This window comes from Euprymna scolopes, chromosome 25, assembly GCF_053919585.1.
Source record: "Euprymna scolopes isolate OS-2025 chromosome 25, ASM5391958v1, whole genome shotgun sequence".
Lineage (NCBI taxonomy): Eukaryota > Metazoa > Mollusca > Cephalopoda > Sepiida > Sepiolidae > Euprymna > Euprymna scolopes.
The window spans coordinates 34,830,297-34,849,659 of NC_136506.1; the positions used below are offsets into that span (position 1 = coordinate 34,830,297).

A 19,363-nucleotide genomic window follows, 5' to 3' on the forward strand; every position below is an offset into this window, starting at 1 on the left:
AATGGAGAAAAAGGTGGCTGGTTAATTTTAATGCATCTAAAACCATGCTTTTCTCTTTTCATCATAATTGCTCTGACCATCCATTTGGCCCCAATTTAAATGACCGGCTCTTGTCTTGGGGAAGTACCATGTTTTGATAAGCTTCTGGAACTGATCTTCACTCTTCATCTGAAATGGAACTCATACATCAACTCTGTTGCCAAGATCGCTGGTAAAATGCTGTATAAGAGCCAAGTATATGCTAAAAGAGTATTTTTTTCAACAACTGGGCAGGAGCTGCTCAGCACACCCCATCTTGCCTTTAGAATTCAAATCCGGCTTTGAATCATAGTAGGTGATGCCTTTTTCTCTTCCTTGCAACCTCTTTCCCACAGAAGAGATGCTGCGAGCATGTCTTTGCTATATAGTTATTTTCATGGCAAGTGCTTGTCTGAGCTCTAATCTTTCACAAAAAATATGACTAGTTACAACCACTATCAACAACTTTTCCCACTCTATCAGTACCTAAATCTAAATGTGGGTTCCATGAACAAAGTTTCTACCCTAGAACTGCCTGCCTGTGGAACACTGTTCCACTGGCCTGCTTCCTGACTGATTACAATATTGTAGCATTCAAGTCCAATGTAAACAAGTTCTTGTTGAGCTGTCCCCTTACACCATCAACAATTACTACACTACCACCTTATGGTCATTAATCTTTACCCTCGAGTGCCTTTGAGCCTTGATAAGTGGTGACTCCCAAGAAACACAACCCTCCCCTCACAAAAAATTTGATGTGTTAGTGCTAAATACAGTCTAATTTAATTTATAGAGTTTGTGAAAATTAAATTATGCCATATATGCCGAGCCGCAGGACCATATGCCTAAAATTGTATTTAAATTTAAAATGCCAAAAATTCATCCTTGGGATACACCACATATTTGTACAATAAAAATATTTTTTCTGTAATTTATTTTGATTTAAAATTCGTCATTTTTAAAACAAAAAAGATACTTATGCCTGGATGAGGTTTGAATTCATGACTTTGGCCTTTATGTATGGCATGGCAATCTTAAGACATTGATTCAACAATCTCGATCTCATAGTCAAATGTTGCATAAAACATTGTTTCCTTTCTTTCTTTTTCACTTTTTTTTTTTTTACACAGGCATCACCACATTATCAAGGCCAAGAGGCCACTCGAGGATAAGGGTTTAAGAGTGTACAGCAGAAATTGGACAATATAGTAATCATTAGTAACGGAAATTCGGTAAATTTGTTAACTTATATGGAACGGCTCATCAAGAACTTGTTTACATTAGACTTGAAGACAACCATATTGTGGAAAGCAGGAAAACGGAAGATAATTCCACAGGCGTGCAGTTCTTTGCCAGACAAATGCAATAAAAGAAAGTACAGAAAGAAAGCGATTTTTTCTGGTTTTCCTTTCCCTCTATAAGCCTAATACTAAAAAAATAAATAAATAAAAAAAAAATAAGAGGGAAGGACAGCCTGTATTTTTAACTGGTAAATATCCGGTACTGTTATAAAATAGTACTCAGTGATTTGGTAAGTACTATCTCGAATAAGGACTAAAACTAGAATAAGGACTAAAACTAGAACTTCCAAGTTTATTTATCTATGACTAATAAAAAAAAAAAGGGGGGGGGGAGTACTTATCCAGTTTATGACCGAATCTCCGGCAAATAATGGAAAATGTCAAAGATCAGATGATTAATTCAAAACATTCCTTCCCCGTGTTTAGAATGGTTATTTAGACAAGCTAAGCTTATTTATTTTAATAATTAGAAGAAACCTCAACCAATGATTGCCATGGCTAAAGATACACTACCTGAAAGTACTTCCCTCAAGCTCCTAAGCTTAACATTCACAGACAACATGAACTGGAACAAATACATTAAGATAATTGTCAAGGCTGCTGCCAGGAAAGTGAGCTCTCTCTACCGTGCTAGAAGGTGACTCACACCCGAGAGTATCTTGTATCTCTACAAAGCCATTATTTACCCATGAATGGAGTACTGTTGTCACATCTGGACTGGTGCATCTGCCATTAGTCTCTCGCTCCCAGATAGGGTTAAAAAAAAAAAAAAAAAGTTGCTAACCTAATAGGTCTCGCAATGTTGGTCAAACTTCAACCTCTGTCCCATCGCTGAAATGTGGCATACCTGTGCCTGTTTTGCAAGTACTTTAATGGTAAGTGTATGGACTAACTCGAAGCACTAGTTCCCCCTCGATGTAAATACCCGTGGCAAACCAAACGAGCAGAAAAATCCCACCCCTACAGTGATTTGGTAAGCACTATCTCAAATAAGGACTGAAATTAGAATCTCTCTTCCAAGTTTATTTATGACTAATACAAAAAAATGGTACTTATCCAGTTTAGACCGAATCTCTAGCAGATTATTGAAAATGTCAAAGTAAAGACTATCAGATGCTTAATTCAAAACATCCCTTCCCCGTGTTTAGAATGGCTATTTAGACAAGCTAAGCTTATTTATTTTAATGATTAAAATCAAGCAAAATCCTACCCCTACATTGTAGAGATCCCTAAATACCGTAAAGTCTTCTCTCGAACTGCGAGACTTTGAAATTCTCTCCCAGGCCCCTGCTTCCCTGACTGTACTGACATGCAGAAGTTCAAGTGTAATGTGAACAGATATCTTGCTGCTCAACTCCATACATAGTATCCCTGCAAATCTTATCCCAAATAGTAGCCCCTTACAACTTAGTAGCACTGTGCCTTGTTTGGAGTTAAAGAAACAATAAAAAATTCTTAACATGAGGAAAGGAGGCAATTTGATGTTGACATAGCATCTATATATTAATACGATAGCGTGTGTGTTATTTTCTGTGTCACGCTTACATCCGGGTTGTTTAATTGTTATGTACTTCCATTTCTTGTCAAATAATTTTACCAAGAATTCGTCATAAATTTTGGTTTCGATTTCGATTATAGCTGATGGCACTTAAGTCATCTTTTCTTTTTTTTTATAAATAATTTTATCAAGAATTCTTCAGAAGTTTTGGTTTCGATTATGGTTGAAGGAACTCAAGTTATATATATATATATATATATATATATATATATATATATTTTTTTTTTTTCATAAGTTTTTATTTCAGTTTGATTCAAGCTAACGCACCAAAGTCATATAGATATTTTTTTTTATTTTTGAAATCGCAATTTTATAATATATAAAAATCGATTGAACATTAATTCTATAATAATATATATATGAAATCTGCAAAAATTAAAATATCATATTTAAGCATACTTTACGAACGGGTTTTGCTGAGCGTTCGTGCTAGCTTGGATAAATACTTTTGCAGTTTAAACAAAAAAGCTACAATAATATCAGAGCGTCTCCGTTTACACTGAACATCTACAGAATACCAATGAATGAGTCCCCTGTGGAATTTCCACATGTCCCGCTAGTGTTAAAAATACTTTTCGGTTTCAAATTTTTCTTTTCTTGATTAAATTGATTTCATGCTTTCATTGAAACTTGTCTTTTGACAGCTGATTGGATAATTGCTTCGGCAAGCTGTTGGAATATGCTAATGCAAAGTTGCCGAAGACTGCCTTATTAGTTGTATAAGTACCAAACAAAAATAAAATATGTTTCTGAATTTTGGAGATGAAGATTGGTTATTCGTATTATTTCGATTCTTCAGAATACTGCTCTCATCTTGAGCGTCATTTTCACAATGTTTCGGTTGATGTAACCTCCAACCTTCTTCAGGTGTATCTTGTCGAACTCGGAAATTTAGAGAGAATTACAAACAGAACCATTTTATCATAAAAAACTCATTGCACAGTGGTTAGAGTACTTGGAAAAATCAATTGTAAAACTGATATTCTTCTGAAGGTTGAAGGTTCAATTCTCGGCATGGGTGACCGAAAATTATGAATTACCTAGGACCTCTATCCAGTCATGGCTAACGGAACAAGAGCATACTACCCCCATGAAGTAAATAAAAGGTTCCAAAAAATGCTCTGCCGAGGTTGCTCCAGTTCTGTCCAAACTTTACAATAAATGCCTTAACGAATCTTGTTTTCCCGACTGCTGGAAAACCGCCTCTGTGGTACCAGTCTTCAAGAATTCTGGTGAAAGAACTGACCCACTAAATTATCACCCCATTAGCCTCCTCCCGCTTTTCGCCAAAATATTTGAGTCCTTAGTTAATAAAGCCCTAGTCCAGCACCTAACAGCTGCTAAACTCTTGACTGACAAACAATATGGATTCAGGCAAGCCCGTTCAACAGCAGATATCTTAACTGTAGTTTCTGAACGTATATACCGTTCATTGGATAAAACAGGGGAGGGTAGAGCGGTGGCCCTTGATATATCTAAGGCTTTTGACAGGGTATGGCACGATGGTCTTCTAAGGAAAATTAGATCATATGGAATCACTGGAAGAATTCATAACGTAATTAAATCCTTCTTAAGTAATAGAAAAATCAAAGTTGTCCTCGACGGACGTACATCCAAACAATATGACATAAATGCGGGAGTGCCTCAGGGGTCTATCCTTGGACCTCTATTGTTCCTGATATTCATAAACGACCTCCCTGATAATATTGTTTCGGAGATGGGTATATTTGCCGATGACACCACTCTCTATAACAGATATGAGGGGAAAACAAATGAACACATATCCAAGAAAATGGCAGAAACACTAGAGGATGACCTCCAATCCGTAGTGGAATGGGGACAAAAATGGTTGGTCTCATTCAATGCTGCTAAGACTAAGCTTGTTTCCTTCAATAACTACAAGAAACCTTCTCTACCACCAATAGCAATGGCCAAGAACACATTGCCTGAAAGTACTTCTTTTAAACTCCTCGGCCTAACGTTTACAGGGAATATGAACTGGAATAGATACATTGAGAGCATTGCCAAGGCTGCTGCAAGGAAGGTTGGCTCCCTCTACCGTGCTAGAAAACTACTTACGCCTGCCAGTATCCTATACCTCTATAAGGCAACCATTCGCCCATGTATGGAGTACTGTTGTCACATCTGGGCTGGTGCATCTGCTGCTTGTCTCTCGCTCCTGGACAGGGTTCAAAAATGAGTCGCAAACCTGATAGGTCCTGAACTGTCATCTGGGCTTCAACCTCTGTCCCATCGACGAGATGTTGCATCCCTCTGCCTGTTCTACAAATACTTTAATGGTGAATGCTCTGACGAACTGCAAACACTTGTACCTCCCCGACGTAACTACCCCCGACAAACCCGACAAGCTACTAAGTCTCATCCCTTTACAGTGGAGATCCCTAGGTGCAAGAAAGCATTTTACTCCAATAGTTTCTTCCCCAGAACTGCGGGTCTTTGGAACTCCCTTCCGGGATTCTGCTTTCCCAACTGCAATGATATGCAGAAGTTCAAGTGTAATGTTAACAAACATCTTTCTACTCTTCTCCCTTCATAATGACCCCGCTAATTAATTCCCTAATAGTAGCCCCCTGCTACAAAGTGGCACTGTGCCTTGTTTGGGGTGAAAATTGAATAAAAAAAAAAAAAAAATTTTAAATTTCGTCGAAATTCACGTGTTTGACAGAAATATTCCCGACTTCGACAAGATACACCTGAAGAGGGTCATAGGTTACATTGACCAAAACGTGAAAATGACACTCAAGATGAGAACAGTAGTCCAAAGGATCCAATTACAAAAAATAAAATATTGATCAGGACTAAATAATAAAATCGATGAAATCAATTGAAACTATACTTTTTTTTTTAAACATGAATCAACGTTTCTGAAATTTTGAGATGAGGATTGATTATACATAATATTTATTATATTTAGTTCATCGGACTACTGTTCTCATCATTTCGGTAGATGTAACCTCCGACCTTCTTCAGGTGAATCTTGCCGAACTCGGAAATGTTTCTGTTGAAGTCAGAAATTTGGATGGAATTTCGAGCAGAACCGTTTATTCACTTCATGGGTGGTAGCGTACTCTTGTTCCGTCAGCCAGGACTGGATAGAGGTCCTAAGTAATTCGCAAATGTATTTTCTTCGGTCGCCCATACTGAGGATTGAACCTTCAGGAGAATATCACTTTTGACAATTGATTTTTCCTAGTACTCTAACCACTGTGCTACGGGTCCTTACAAATAATTCTAGTACGAATTTTAGGAGCCTTAACCTATTTTTATTTCTAGTTGTAAATATCACTATTTATTACTAATTATTACTATACATTAATGTATATCTATTTCTATACTTATTATTTGTATATATTAATGTTTTTACTTATTACTTGTATATTATCTATTGTTTATAATTACTGGTTCCCATATCGTATTGAATTCTATACTAGGTCTACTTAGCAGTTGGTTATGGTACAAAGTAAAAATTATAGACAGAGAGGAATAGTGGAGAGTAAGATGACTGAAAGAAGCAGCACATATGCTGGGAAATAACCAACTGCTAAGTAGACCTAGTATAAAATTCAATACGATATGGGAACCAGTAATTATAAACAATAGATAATATATACAAGTAATAAGTAAAAACATTAATATATACAAGTAATAAGTATAGAGATAGATATACATTAATATATGGTAATAATTAGTAATAAATGGTGTTATTTACAACTAGAAATAAAAAGTAGGTTTAAGGCTTCTACAATTTGTACTAGAATTGTCCGCAAGGACCCATAGCGCAGTGATTAGAGTACTGGGGGGAAAAAAAAATTGTAAAAAGTGATATTCTCCTGAAGGTTCAATCCTCAGTCTGGGCGACCAAAGAAAATGCATATGCGAATTACTTAGGACCTCTATCCAGTCATGGCTGACGGAACAAGAGTATTCTACCCTCGTGAAGTAAATAAAGGGTTCTGTCCGAAATTCTGTTCAAATTTCCAAGTTCGACAGAAACATTCCAGAGTTCGACAAGATATACCTGAAGAAGGTTGGAGGTTACATCTACCGAAACATGTGAAAATCTCACTCAAGATGAGAACAGTAGTCTGATGAATAATAATACGAACATGAATCAATATTTGATTTATTTGATTATTTAATTTTTTCCTTAAATAAATTTGTATGGAAAATGTTAACGTTTATCTATCTATATGAATAAAGGAGAAAGATTTTAATTTATGTTTACGAATGAAGTGTTTATTGCTTGAAATTAATGTTTCAAGTATTAAATTTTGTAAAGCAATAGTGAGCCTGTAAGCCAGCGTATTATGTATGTAAAATGCTGTAATGTACATATATTCAGCTAGCACATCATTAATCCTATGAAACCCGATGTAATGTTGAGATCCGAGTTGCGACGTTAACGATTTTATCAGTTCTGTTACTTTAAATTTATAACATTGATCATGCTATAAAATAATGATATCATTTTATCGATTTTTAATTATGCCATTTTTTCTTTTTTGAACATATAAAAATAATGTATTTTATTTATAAATTGAAGACAGTCTGATTCTCCTTGCCTTTCGTTCATTTTGAAGTTTTTTTTGTGTTTTTTTTTTTTTTTTTTAACTTTGAATGCCTACTAGACACCATCCTCAAGTGCCTTTGGTTGCCTTGAACAGGAGTTTGTCAGGATACAAGTAAACCCTGACAAAATATCAAAAATAATTTATATATGTGTGTGATAGAGTAAATATGAAATAAAAAAAATTCAGACAAGATGAAAAATTAGTGCACAGAAATGTAGATACCATTGTATGAACTGTCGAGTTCTGTTTAATAAAGCTCATTTTACCAAATGAATATGAACAAACGAATTGACCACAATGTTCCTGATCCAGCTTTAATGTGTTTGTGCCCTTATTTTTACTAGCATATTTCCTTGTTTATCCACATTTCCATAAACTAATTTTCCATATGTGTGTGCATATATCTGTTTAGTTAAAGTTTTTTGTTTTATTTAGTAGGCACTTTTTTTTATGTCAACGATTGATCTGGTTGATCAATTCTGAACTGAAAATTTAACAAAAATATACTTCATTTATAGTTTTTGGGTTTTTAGAAAATATTTTAAGATGAAGTTTCATAATTTGCGTATTCATTTTTTTGTGGATTGTTATCATTATCTCCATCATTGCTGTTGTTTCATCATTCATCCTCTGGCCTTCTTCAACACCCGTGGCGCAGTGGATAGAAGCATTGAGTCTCTATGGTTCCAGCTGAGCATTTTCTGAAGATGGTGGTTTCAATCCTACTCAAAGCAACCCAGAAGATTAGTTGGCCAAAACGTAGTGAGAAAATAACTATGGAAGGAACTAATTAAATGCGGTGCTGAAGATCAGGATAACAGTCCGCAAAAAATTGAATACATGGAAATAGTTTACTTCAATTGATTCAACAATTCAGTATTTTGAAGAAACGTTTTCTGAAATTTAAGTGTGTGAACCACAAATACAAACCTTGTTCTGATCATGAACTGATTCTTCCAGTGTAATGTTTAGGCATTAACAACATTTTCTGTTTATTTACTTATATATATATATATATATATATATATATATTAATGCTGGGACGATTAATCAGAATCGTTAATCATAAGAATCATGTATTTGGGGGGAGGAATCGGAATCGCATCGTTAAAAAAATACCTTATATTCACGATTCTTTCATTATGATTCTCTTATATTTTTAAGTTGAACTGTTTATTTAAAGCGAGATTAATGCTCTCAAAAATTTATGATAAAAACGTCATAGAACTTTCCCATAACATATTTAATATGATGTACAAGAATTTTATTAACTACTTTAAAGGTAATCGTTATTTATCTTAATGAGTTTCGAAATTTCTTTGAATTTTTTCTTTCTTTAATTTTTTGAATTAAAAATTTTTTTTTTTTACTTTTAGCTTAACTTGCTTTTATATTTCACCATTTCGTTTTTTAGTAATAAATGATTCTCTACATTAAAAACCGACCTTGTGTCTAACTCTGCCCTCATGGGGAGGCAAGTAAATAGGAAGTAATATGGCGGCTGAAAAACGTTTTTCGACCACCATAAAAGCATTACAATACATTTAAGCCCTGAAGATTTTCCGCCATGCGCACTTGTTTTAAGTTAACTAACCACTACTTGTGTTTCAAACTTAAAAAAGAAAAAAAAAAGTGCTTTAAAATAGTAAAAACACTAAAGCTTTTTTCGTTTTGGAAGGGGGGTTGCAGGCGCCCCTATTATCCCAAAGAACCAGCTATGTAAACACTTTACAATATTTTTCAATAATTATTTTTAAAAAAATTCTTTACAATCAATTTTTATTTAAAATTAAGAAATTATTTTCTAAAATATTTTGTTTATATATGTATAAATTTTGTTTTTAAGTAAAATTAAGAAATTAATTTTAAAAATATTGCTTTATCTATGTTCATTCAAAAGGGTTACTTTTCAGTAGCTTCACTGGTTGTTAAACTAAATTTTCCGAATGCCAGAATACGGCTCGTCTGCAGGACCTACTTATCTAAGCTTCACCGATTTTTATTCTTATGATTTTATCGGTTTTTTTTGGGTAGGGGACGGAGTTTATGTAATTATTTACAGGAAATTGGTGAAAGTCAAAATGGAATACGCCCTATTTTTAAATATTATTTTCAAGTTTAATTAAAGTTTTACGATACCCTTTTCTTATTTTTATTTATTTTTTGTCAGATTCAACAAACAAACAAAATGAAAGCAAATTTGGTGCTTATGTACTTATGTTACCGTTATTTTTTTTTTAAATGGTTCAAGTCCTCGCCCAATGTTTGAAGAGTTTCTAATTGTTTTTTAAAGGAAAATTGGTGAAAGTCTAAATTAGCACTTGTGGCGATGAACAAAAACAAATTGATCCGTGCTATTTTTAAATAGTATTTTCAAGTTAAATTAAAGTTTTATGATACCTGTTTTTATTAAATTGTTAGGTGAAAGTACAGAATAGGTACACAACACCCTCCCATCCCCATGTTAAGAAGAGCTTTCTAAATAATGTCATTAGTTCAGCACGGCTCAATAAGTGCATAAGTACCTTTTATTTTCTTGAATAAAATAAAAACTACTCGACAAGAACATACTGTTTTTGTTTTAATAATTATCTTTTATTCAAAAATAAAAATTTCAATTGTTTAAAACATGTTTTTTTCCCAAAGATTATTGGGATTTTTTTTTTTAATTACCATATTTTTCATGAATATGTTCTAAAAATGTTTCAAAATTAATATTTTTTCACTTTTCATGTTATAAGCCTCATCGACACGAGACCATTTCATTTCTCCTACTGATCCAGATATGTATTTCAGTCTTCTTTTAATACGAGACCAGTAGGCTTCTATATTATTGGTTCAAACACCAGTAAGCAGATTTTTAAATAAAAAATAATGCAGGTATCGGAAAACTTTAATTAAACTTGAAAATAATATTTAAAAATAGCGCAGATTCCAGTTTGACTTTCACCAATTTTCCTGTTAATAATTACGTAAACTCCGGCAAAAAGAAAAATATCCATCAAAAAAAAAAAAATCATAACAAAAATCATGCGCAAATTTCAAGCCAAAATAAATAATAAAATCTAGGTCACACATGCAAAAATTCTTTCCTTGTAAAAATAATAACTTCTCCCTCAGTCGAACAACATACAACATCGTAGTCGATGCGTATTTCGCTACAGGGGTAACATTCGTGTACGTCCGCCCTTTTTCTTTATATTTTTTAATATATAAAATAACTCCTGAAATTGTTATTAATTTCATGGTGCATGTTTAATTCATAGTTAAAATATTTGTTTTTACTTTTATCTTCATAATAATGAATTTTTATGAAAAAAATCAAATCGTTTTCGAAATTCCACTTTTACTGTACCAAATTTTTTTGCTACACAAAACGTTTCGATGATATAATGGTATATTTCAAAACGACATTTTTTTATGAATCGGAATCGTACTTGGTATCGGAATCATTAATCAACATTTTCCTGGAATCGGAATCAGAAAAAAATTTAGGAATCGTCCCAACACTAATATATATATATATATATATATATTATATATTTGTAATATATATATTTTTTTATTTACTTATACTATACATATTTTTTATTTATTCATCTCATATATATCAGGAGATAAAATCCTATATCTTACCTCATGAAATTCATTCATTGAAATTTTGTCTGGACATTTATAAACTAATCAATTACATTCCATAGAAAGAAAACTTTTCAATTACATTCTTAGAAAAAAAACTTTTCAATTACATTCTTAGAAAAAAAACTTTTCAATTACATTCTTAGAAAAAAAACTTTTCAATTACATTCTTAGAAAAAAAACTTTTCAATTACATTCTTAGAAAAAACTATTCAATTATATTAGAAAAAACTATTCAATTATATTCTATAGAAAAAAACTAATTAATTATATTCTATGAAAAACTATTCAATTACATTCTACGTTTAAATGTTGTAGATTATAAGGCTTTACTTCATAGAAACCATTCATTCAAATTTTGTTTGAGCCATCAGTATTATAGTATCTTAGATCTTACTCAATACAATAATACTATTCAATACTTAATATCACCATAGTCTTATTTAATACCATAATATTATTAAATACTCTATAATATCATAACACGATCTTACCTTATACCATAATAATATTCGATTACATTTCATGTTTAAACATTTATAACTGTTAGTGTGATGGAGTCTCAAATCTTACCTAATGAATACCATTCAAATTTTCTGTTTGAATACTTGTAACTATTCATGTTATAGAATCTTAGATCTTACCTCATTAAAAATGTTCTACCGGTGTAGATACGTATAACCATCAGTGTCAGAGAATATCAAATCTTGCCATAAAACAAACTATTCAATCACATTTTCTATGGTTAAATACGTATAACCATCTGTGCGAGAGAATCTCAAACCTTACCACAGAACAAACTATTATAACTATTAGTGTGCTAAAATCTCAAGTCTAACCTAATAGATAGCATTTATTCAAATTTTGTATTTGAATGCTAATTACCACTGATTTTTATAGGATCTCAGATGTTTGTCTCACGTCTCAAAGTCCAACCAACACCACTACCACCATTAGCAATAACAGTAAGAACCTCTTCCTCAGATCAGTCTACCAACTGACAGATCTTACCTTCTGGAGACTGGCCATTTTCTAATTGTCCTTTTAACTCATTGTGCAGAGCTTCTTCAGCAACAGCTATAGTTTCGTCGAAAGCAAAAGTTACTTCCTCTGCGGTGCCAATCGAGGAGGTGGTGCTCACTTTGCTCAAACTTCGAGTGTGCCCTAAAAAAGGAAATAGGGAGGATCGGGATAATAGTGCAGCAGCAGGGTGACAGTGTCAGGCAGTGGACACGAAAGGATGTGCACATGATGGTAGGAAAAGAAAACGCAAAAAATCATAATGAATTCTATGAAAAAAAAAATCCAATTATATTAAAGCAGTTAGCTATCAAAAATGGCTGCCAGTTTTGTCTGATTTTTAAAGCTGTAACAGAAAATAAATCTACTGTATCAATTTGTTGTCTGATTTTTGCAGATTACTTTTTAATAAACACCGTTTGATTTTATGATTTGTTTCTTTCAAAATAAAACATACCCTCACTTAACCCTACTACTAACCACAAGTCCGAGTGGCAATGCTAATTTTTAGTGAATACGTTTGATTTTATTAATGATTTTTCAAAACAAAGCATAACCCTTCTACTAACCCTAAGTCCGAGTGGCAATGCTAATTTTTGTGAATATAGTTCAATTTTATTTTTTTTTTTATTTATTATTTGTTAATATTTGCAAAATACAAATGAAAAAAAAATCGGCAAACAAATTATTTGCAAAATAATCCACAAAAAAATGCAACTTAATCCACAAAAATCAGAAAACAAATCAGTATTTGCAAAAAATAACCCGAAAAAATCAGAAAACTAATCAGTATTTTCAAAATAAAAATAAATAACACTCACAAAATAATCCACAAAACTGATTTAATCCACAAAAATCAATATTTGCAAAAAATAATCCGGAAAATAAAAAATATTTGAAAAAATAAATAAAAATAAATAAATAAATAACAAAAAAAGCAAACAACAAATACGATGGATTAATTTGTCCTGTGATCCCTTGAAAAATCACATGAAAATTAGCTAATAAAATTTAAGTTATTTTGGAAGCGGACCGCTTCAATATAGCAGGTTAACTTAAGTTATATTATTAGAATACATATACAGTTAAATAAAACGGATATATCCTCGACCAATGCATCAAAATTTTGTATCGATAAAAATTTATACTAAATTGATAGCTCTACTTGTTTCGATTTACTTGCATCCCCCGCGTTAGACACAAGGTCAGTTTTTATAGGAAAATCCAATTTCACTAAAAGGGCACTCTTGATTAGAACAAAAAGTTTAATTGCCTCAGCATAGAAGGATTTTTCCTTCACTAACAGAGTTCTTTAAATCTATTTTAGCGCTATTTTATTAAAATCCTAAAGATTCACAGAATTTTTTTCCTATGAACAAAAATTCACCTGAATTTATATATATATATATATATATATATATGAAGGAGATTAGAACAATAGTCTAAAGAGCTGAGTGTATTTCAATGTAACAGTGAAATTACTAGTTTAATTAAAATACAGGAAAGAGAAAGTGCTCGTTGTAATTTAGATATATAATAAGCTCGATAGGTGAATATCCTAGAGCTAATTCAATTTTCCGAAACGATCGTACAGATAATTGATTTTGCTGTTGTTCCTTCTTATGAAACGGATTTTTAATTATAATTTGATTTTTAAATTTTAAATTATCAATCACATTACTTAATATATATATATATATATATATATATATATATATAAACTTTTTTTTTTCCTTCCGAGAATCTAAACTGCATTCTTTATTTTTATTTTTATTCAAAGCTTCTTTAGACTACATATCGAGAAAAACTGTTGTCAGTTGTTTCAGCTAGGCGAGTATATGCGAATGTTTTCCGGGGAGAGACCATAGATTGGAGCTCAGTTGAACACCTACCAGAAAAGTATTGATAGAACAGAGACAAACTCGCAACGTCTCTTCTGTGAGAAAGAGGAAGTAAGGAGGCAAAATGGTCATCGCCTCTAAATTTTGAAGCCGGTTTTGTACCCTGCCAAGGCAGAAAAGGGTTCTTTTTTTTTTTTTGTGTGTGTGTGTGTGTGTGTGTGTGTGTGTGTGTGTGTGTGTGTGTGCAACACATTCATTATGTATGCTATATATATATATAATAGAAAATTGCATTGATTTGTCATATGGAACCATATGTATGCGACTCACAACGGAAGTATCTACCATCAGCAAAATGTCTTCTTCAATTTGAGACCCTAATGACATTTTTAATGACTAATCACAGATTCCCTATGAAACACAAAGATAAAATAAAACATTGCATTAATACAACACTAAAAACAGTTAGATCCATTAAGTTCTAAATAAATTAAAAACAAAAAAGCCAAAGTTAGTTTGAAGCAAACACACAAGATTTATTTTAGTTCAACGAATTCTGTTATAAATATAAAAAATGTATGAGACAAATCTATACTTTTCTTTTTTTTTTTTTTTTTTTGTATTGATATCCAAATGAAAAACCTTTTGTTTTCCTATTTATTTAAAAAGACAATACAACCTTGAGCATTTCTCCACAACTGGGACGAAATTTCGGAAATCGTAAAACTGAATTTCACATGAAAACAATGTTGTCTACGTATTCAGTGTATTTTTAAGATGATCATATCCAAAAGTCACGAAAATCGATAAGGTGGAAAATTATTAAAAAAAATAAAAAAATAGAATTTGAAGAAAACGATCGTAAGACACAAGAGTTCAAAAATAATTTTCCGTTTCGATTTAAACAAGATAGCGGCAATTTTTCAACTGTTAACACGATTGCTTTTTTTTTTTTTAATAATTCAGTAATATTCAGGTAATTTCGACTGCATAATTTGGAAGTTACCATCGTAACTTAATAGAATTGAAAAATAAACCAGTTGAAACTATTGTTTTTTATCTGAAAACTCCATTTAACGACTACAAAATCTCGTCCTAATTCTGTAGAAGCTCTCAACTTTGTTATATATGGGTCATGGAATTGCATTCACTAGCGAAAGATCTAGCTCATTTGCATATTATTTTAAACATTTATTTTAATTAATTCCCTATTAGTTTTTTTTCGGTTTTCTTATGGGATGATCATCTTTAGTTAACTATTACGTGTAATTATATTCATGCAGATATTCTACATGATTTATACTTGTGTAATGTTTGCGTAAAAAGTTTATAGTAAACACAAAACTCTTTCCATATATTTTTATGTATGCGTATATATTTTGTTTAAAAAATTTTGCCTAACAAACTCCTCCTAGAGTTCTCCGTCTACAGACATGAAACTTCATATATATAAAGTAGTTGAACGCATGTGAGACTTTATATTTGGGTTTTAGCCCAGAAAAATCAATACAAAAGTATGAAAATTAAAAAAAAAAAAAAAAAAAAAAAAAAAAAAAAAAAAAAAAAAAAAAGGAAATTTGGAAGGTGAAGATCGAACGCCAGCATTACGAATATGCATGCATAACAAAGCAGCAAATATGTCTTCATAGCTCAGTCATTAACAGCATAGGAACAAATAAATCGTGGCGCACAAGTCATTTTTATTTATTCATTTTTTTAACTTTTTAAATCATTACTATATATTGGGTTCAATATAATAGCAAATACAAAATCTGCATTAGTCAAAATATAATTTTTAAGCGTATTTTACGACTGGGCAATGCCGGGCGCCCTGCTAGTATTACAGAAAATTAAAATAGTTGATAGAATATTTCTTTATATATTATTTCACTGAAATTTATTTAATTGCGGACTATTATCCTCATCTTTTTAATTGTTGTTGTTTCCCAATGTTTCGGACAACTATTCCTCTGGCCTTTGTCAGGCGGTAACCACGACGAGATAGGAACTCCGAATAGCCTAATCACATCCTCAGCAATTACTGTCTTCCATAGTTGTTGTCGTCTCACCGCGTTTTTGGGTAAGTAAGCCTCTAGCCGGCTTTGGGTAGGATTGAAACCGCTACCTTCAGACAATGCTCACCTGGAACCATAGAGATTCAACATCTCTATCCACAGCGCCATGGGCCCCAACTATGAAAGGCAGTAATTGCTGAGGATGCAGTTAGGAGATTCAGGGTTCCTATCCCGTCGCGGTTACCACCTGACGAAGGCCAGATGAATAGTTGGCCGAAATGTCGTGAAAGAACAACTAAAGAGATAAGGATAATAGTCCGCAATAAAATAAATTAAATGAATATTTCTTTATAATAAAAGTAAACTTACGATACAATAAGAGGGGAAAACAAATGAACACATATCTAAGGAAATGACAGAAACACTATAGGAAGACCTCCAATCTGTAGTGGAATGAGGACACAAATGGATGGTCACTTTCAATGCTGCCAAGACTAACCTTGTTTCCTTCAATAACTACAAGAAACCTTCTCTACCACCAATAGCAATGGCCAAAAACATATTACCTGAAAGTACTTTTTAAACTCCTCTGCCTAACATTCACAGGCAACATGAGTTGGAAGAGATACATTGAGAACATTGCCAAGGCTGCTGTGAAGAAGGTGGGCTCTCTCTACCATGCTAGAAAGCTACTTGCACCTGAAATTATCCTGTACCTCTATAAGGCCATTATTCGCCCATGTATGGAGTACTGTTGTCATATTTGGGCTGGTGCATCTGCTACTAGTCTCACTCCTGGACAGGGTTCAAAAGAATCGCCAACCTTATAGGTCCTGAACTGTCATCTAGGCTTCAGCCTCTGTCCCATCGACAAAATGTTGCATCCCTCTGCCTGTTCTATAACTATTTTAATGGTGAATGCTCTGACGAATTACAAGCACTTGTACCCCTTCAACGTAAACACCCCCGACATTTACAACAAGCAGCCAAATCCCACCCCTACACAGCAGAGATCCCTAGATGTAAGAAAGCCTTATACTCTAATAGTTTCTTCCCCAGAACTGCTAAACTTTGAAACTCCCTTCCGGGATTCTGCTTTCCAAACTGTACTGACATGCAGAAGTTCAAGTGTAATGTGAACAAACATCTTGCAGCTCATCTCCCTTCATAATATCCCTGTAACTTATGTCCCCGATAGTAGCTGTCTACTTCAGTGCCACTGTGCCTTGTTTGGGGTGAAAATTGAATTTAAAAAAAATAAATAAAAATGCAACTAACCTTATTTTGCTAATCTATTTGCTAAGGCAATTTTATGTTCGAAATATGTTACACATGCTAGCCGGGTGAAAAACTGCAATTATAACTTAATTTAAGGTGATAATCTTTCTCACAAATAAAATTAAAAAAATTCCTCATCGCCTAGTAATTTTTAAAATTGAGATTAGTTTTATTGATTTTAAAGTATTTACCTAACAATTATTTTTTTATTTTCAGTAAGGAAGACAAGCCAATTTGGAAATGAATTAAATTCTTAGAATAAATTAAATAAAGCAATTTAAACTTTCGTTTTATATATTTTAAAGAAAATATTCAGCTGACAATTCCTGTTAAGAAAGATAATGTTGTTTAAAAATATTTAAATGCTTACATTTTTCAGTAAATAAAGACAATACATATTTAATTCATTTAAGGGTTATTTAACTGACAATGGCAATTATTTTAGTGGCAAAAAAGAGACAATTTTTTGTTAATATTATTTAACCTTATATGAATATATTATTTTGAACGAAATATTATTCACCCATTTAGCACAGCTGTTGGAAAATTGTGACATGTCTACCACCTCTAATAGCATCCAAAAGTGGTGTTATCTTCTTTTTATAAGTCTCAACTGTCTGTTTGGGTGTTTGTGCATATATCTGCAAAAAATTTTTGACACATGTGGCCAATACTGACAAAATTGGTATCATTTGAAAGGTCAGTCTCTCGGGCGACAAATATCCAAAAATTGGCCAAAAACATTCATTCTTTGACCGTATTTTACAAGGAGGGGTCGGTTTTTTTCATCAGCATTTTTGCAAAGTTATTATATGCATTGGAATGACTAAGCTTATTTTGAACGGTGACGACATCATATGTCGCGGTGGGATTATTTCGATTATCAATACTTATCAATGACATTCCGTTACAAAACTTATCTAAGAACACTGCCAGACACAAACTACATTTGTGTGAAATTTCATAAAAATCGGCCTAGCCGTTTTCAAGTGCATAGGGAACGAACTCACAAAGTTTCTTTTTATATAATAGTAGAAATATATAGATTAAAAAAGTATTGTCTTGTTATTACAAAAGTTAAGACTGAAACATATTTAATTTGTGCTTATCCTGGGAATACACTAGAAAAAAAAAATACACCGTTATAATTGTAGTTTTTCACCCGGCTAGCATTTGTGATGGGCATTGGAGAATCAGCAGCCACTGGGCGGTGAGTGTGGCTCAGTGGTTAACAACATGGACTGAAACCTAAGTGTGCCAAGTTCGAATCCAGTTTGTTTCATAGAAACACGTTCACTTAGGTTGGTTGGAGGTTTTTGTTTTACGGCATATCAACCCTTTTCAGGTTATTTAATGCAGAATCCAGTTATTTTGAAGAAAAATTTTTTTTAATAGAATTTTTTTTTTTTTCAAGTCGGTTTCTATTTAATCCATAGTTGGGATCCTAACAGGTACTACCACACCGGGTCAGAGTGGACCTGGGAGCAATGGCAATTAAAGGGTGGCTCCACACTCCCTAAAGCCGGCAAGCTAGAGCCTCACCAACGGATATAGTTTAAGGTCATATCCAGGACCCTTTCACTTAGGGATGTTGGCAACCTTCATGTGGTCTCTCCCATAAGTATCCGGGGGTTTTATAGAAAAATATTCTAACTAGATAGATATTGGGGTTACGAATTCCGACAATGATTATAAAAATATTAAAACAAAAAATCTGATTATAATTCTGTATTTTTGAGATGATTGTTTTGATTGGACTATTGTTCTCATCTTCAGTGTTGTTTGTGCAACGTTTCGGTCGGTATAGCCTTCGGTTTTCGTCAGGCATTTTTCCACATTTTTTTTCACCCATACGAAACCACGGTAAAAAGCGGAAAGAATACGAAACTATCTCCAGAGCCAGTAACTCTTCTCCTTTCTTTTGCAACATGTCTGACGAAAGTCGAAGGCTACACCAACCATTGCACAAGTAACACTCAATGAGATGAGAATAATAGTTCGATCCAAACAATTCAGTTGAAATGAATGATGCTTAGCGACAACAATCAGCAGCAGCTGCCTAAACATAAATATGACAGTAAAATAATGCGATGTCTTCAAT

General features: G+C 32.8%; 1 protein-coding gene across 10 annotated transcripts in view; it reads right to left on the reverse strand.

Moving 5' to 3' along the window:
- LOC145247326 (uncharacterized) overlaps positions 1–19,363 on the reverse strand; it is a 489,868-nt gene that overhangs the window by 58,006 nt on the left and 412,499 nt on the right. For all 10 annotated transcript variants that reach the window (XM_080108978.1, XM_080108981.1, XM_080108973.1 and 7 more), the window contains one exon: positions 12,120–12,272. In XM_080108978.1, the coding sequence (XP_079965104.1) occupies positions 12,120–12,272 (153 nt within the window). The remainder of the gene's footprint in view (positions 1–12,119; positions 12,273–19,363) is intronic.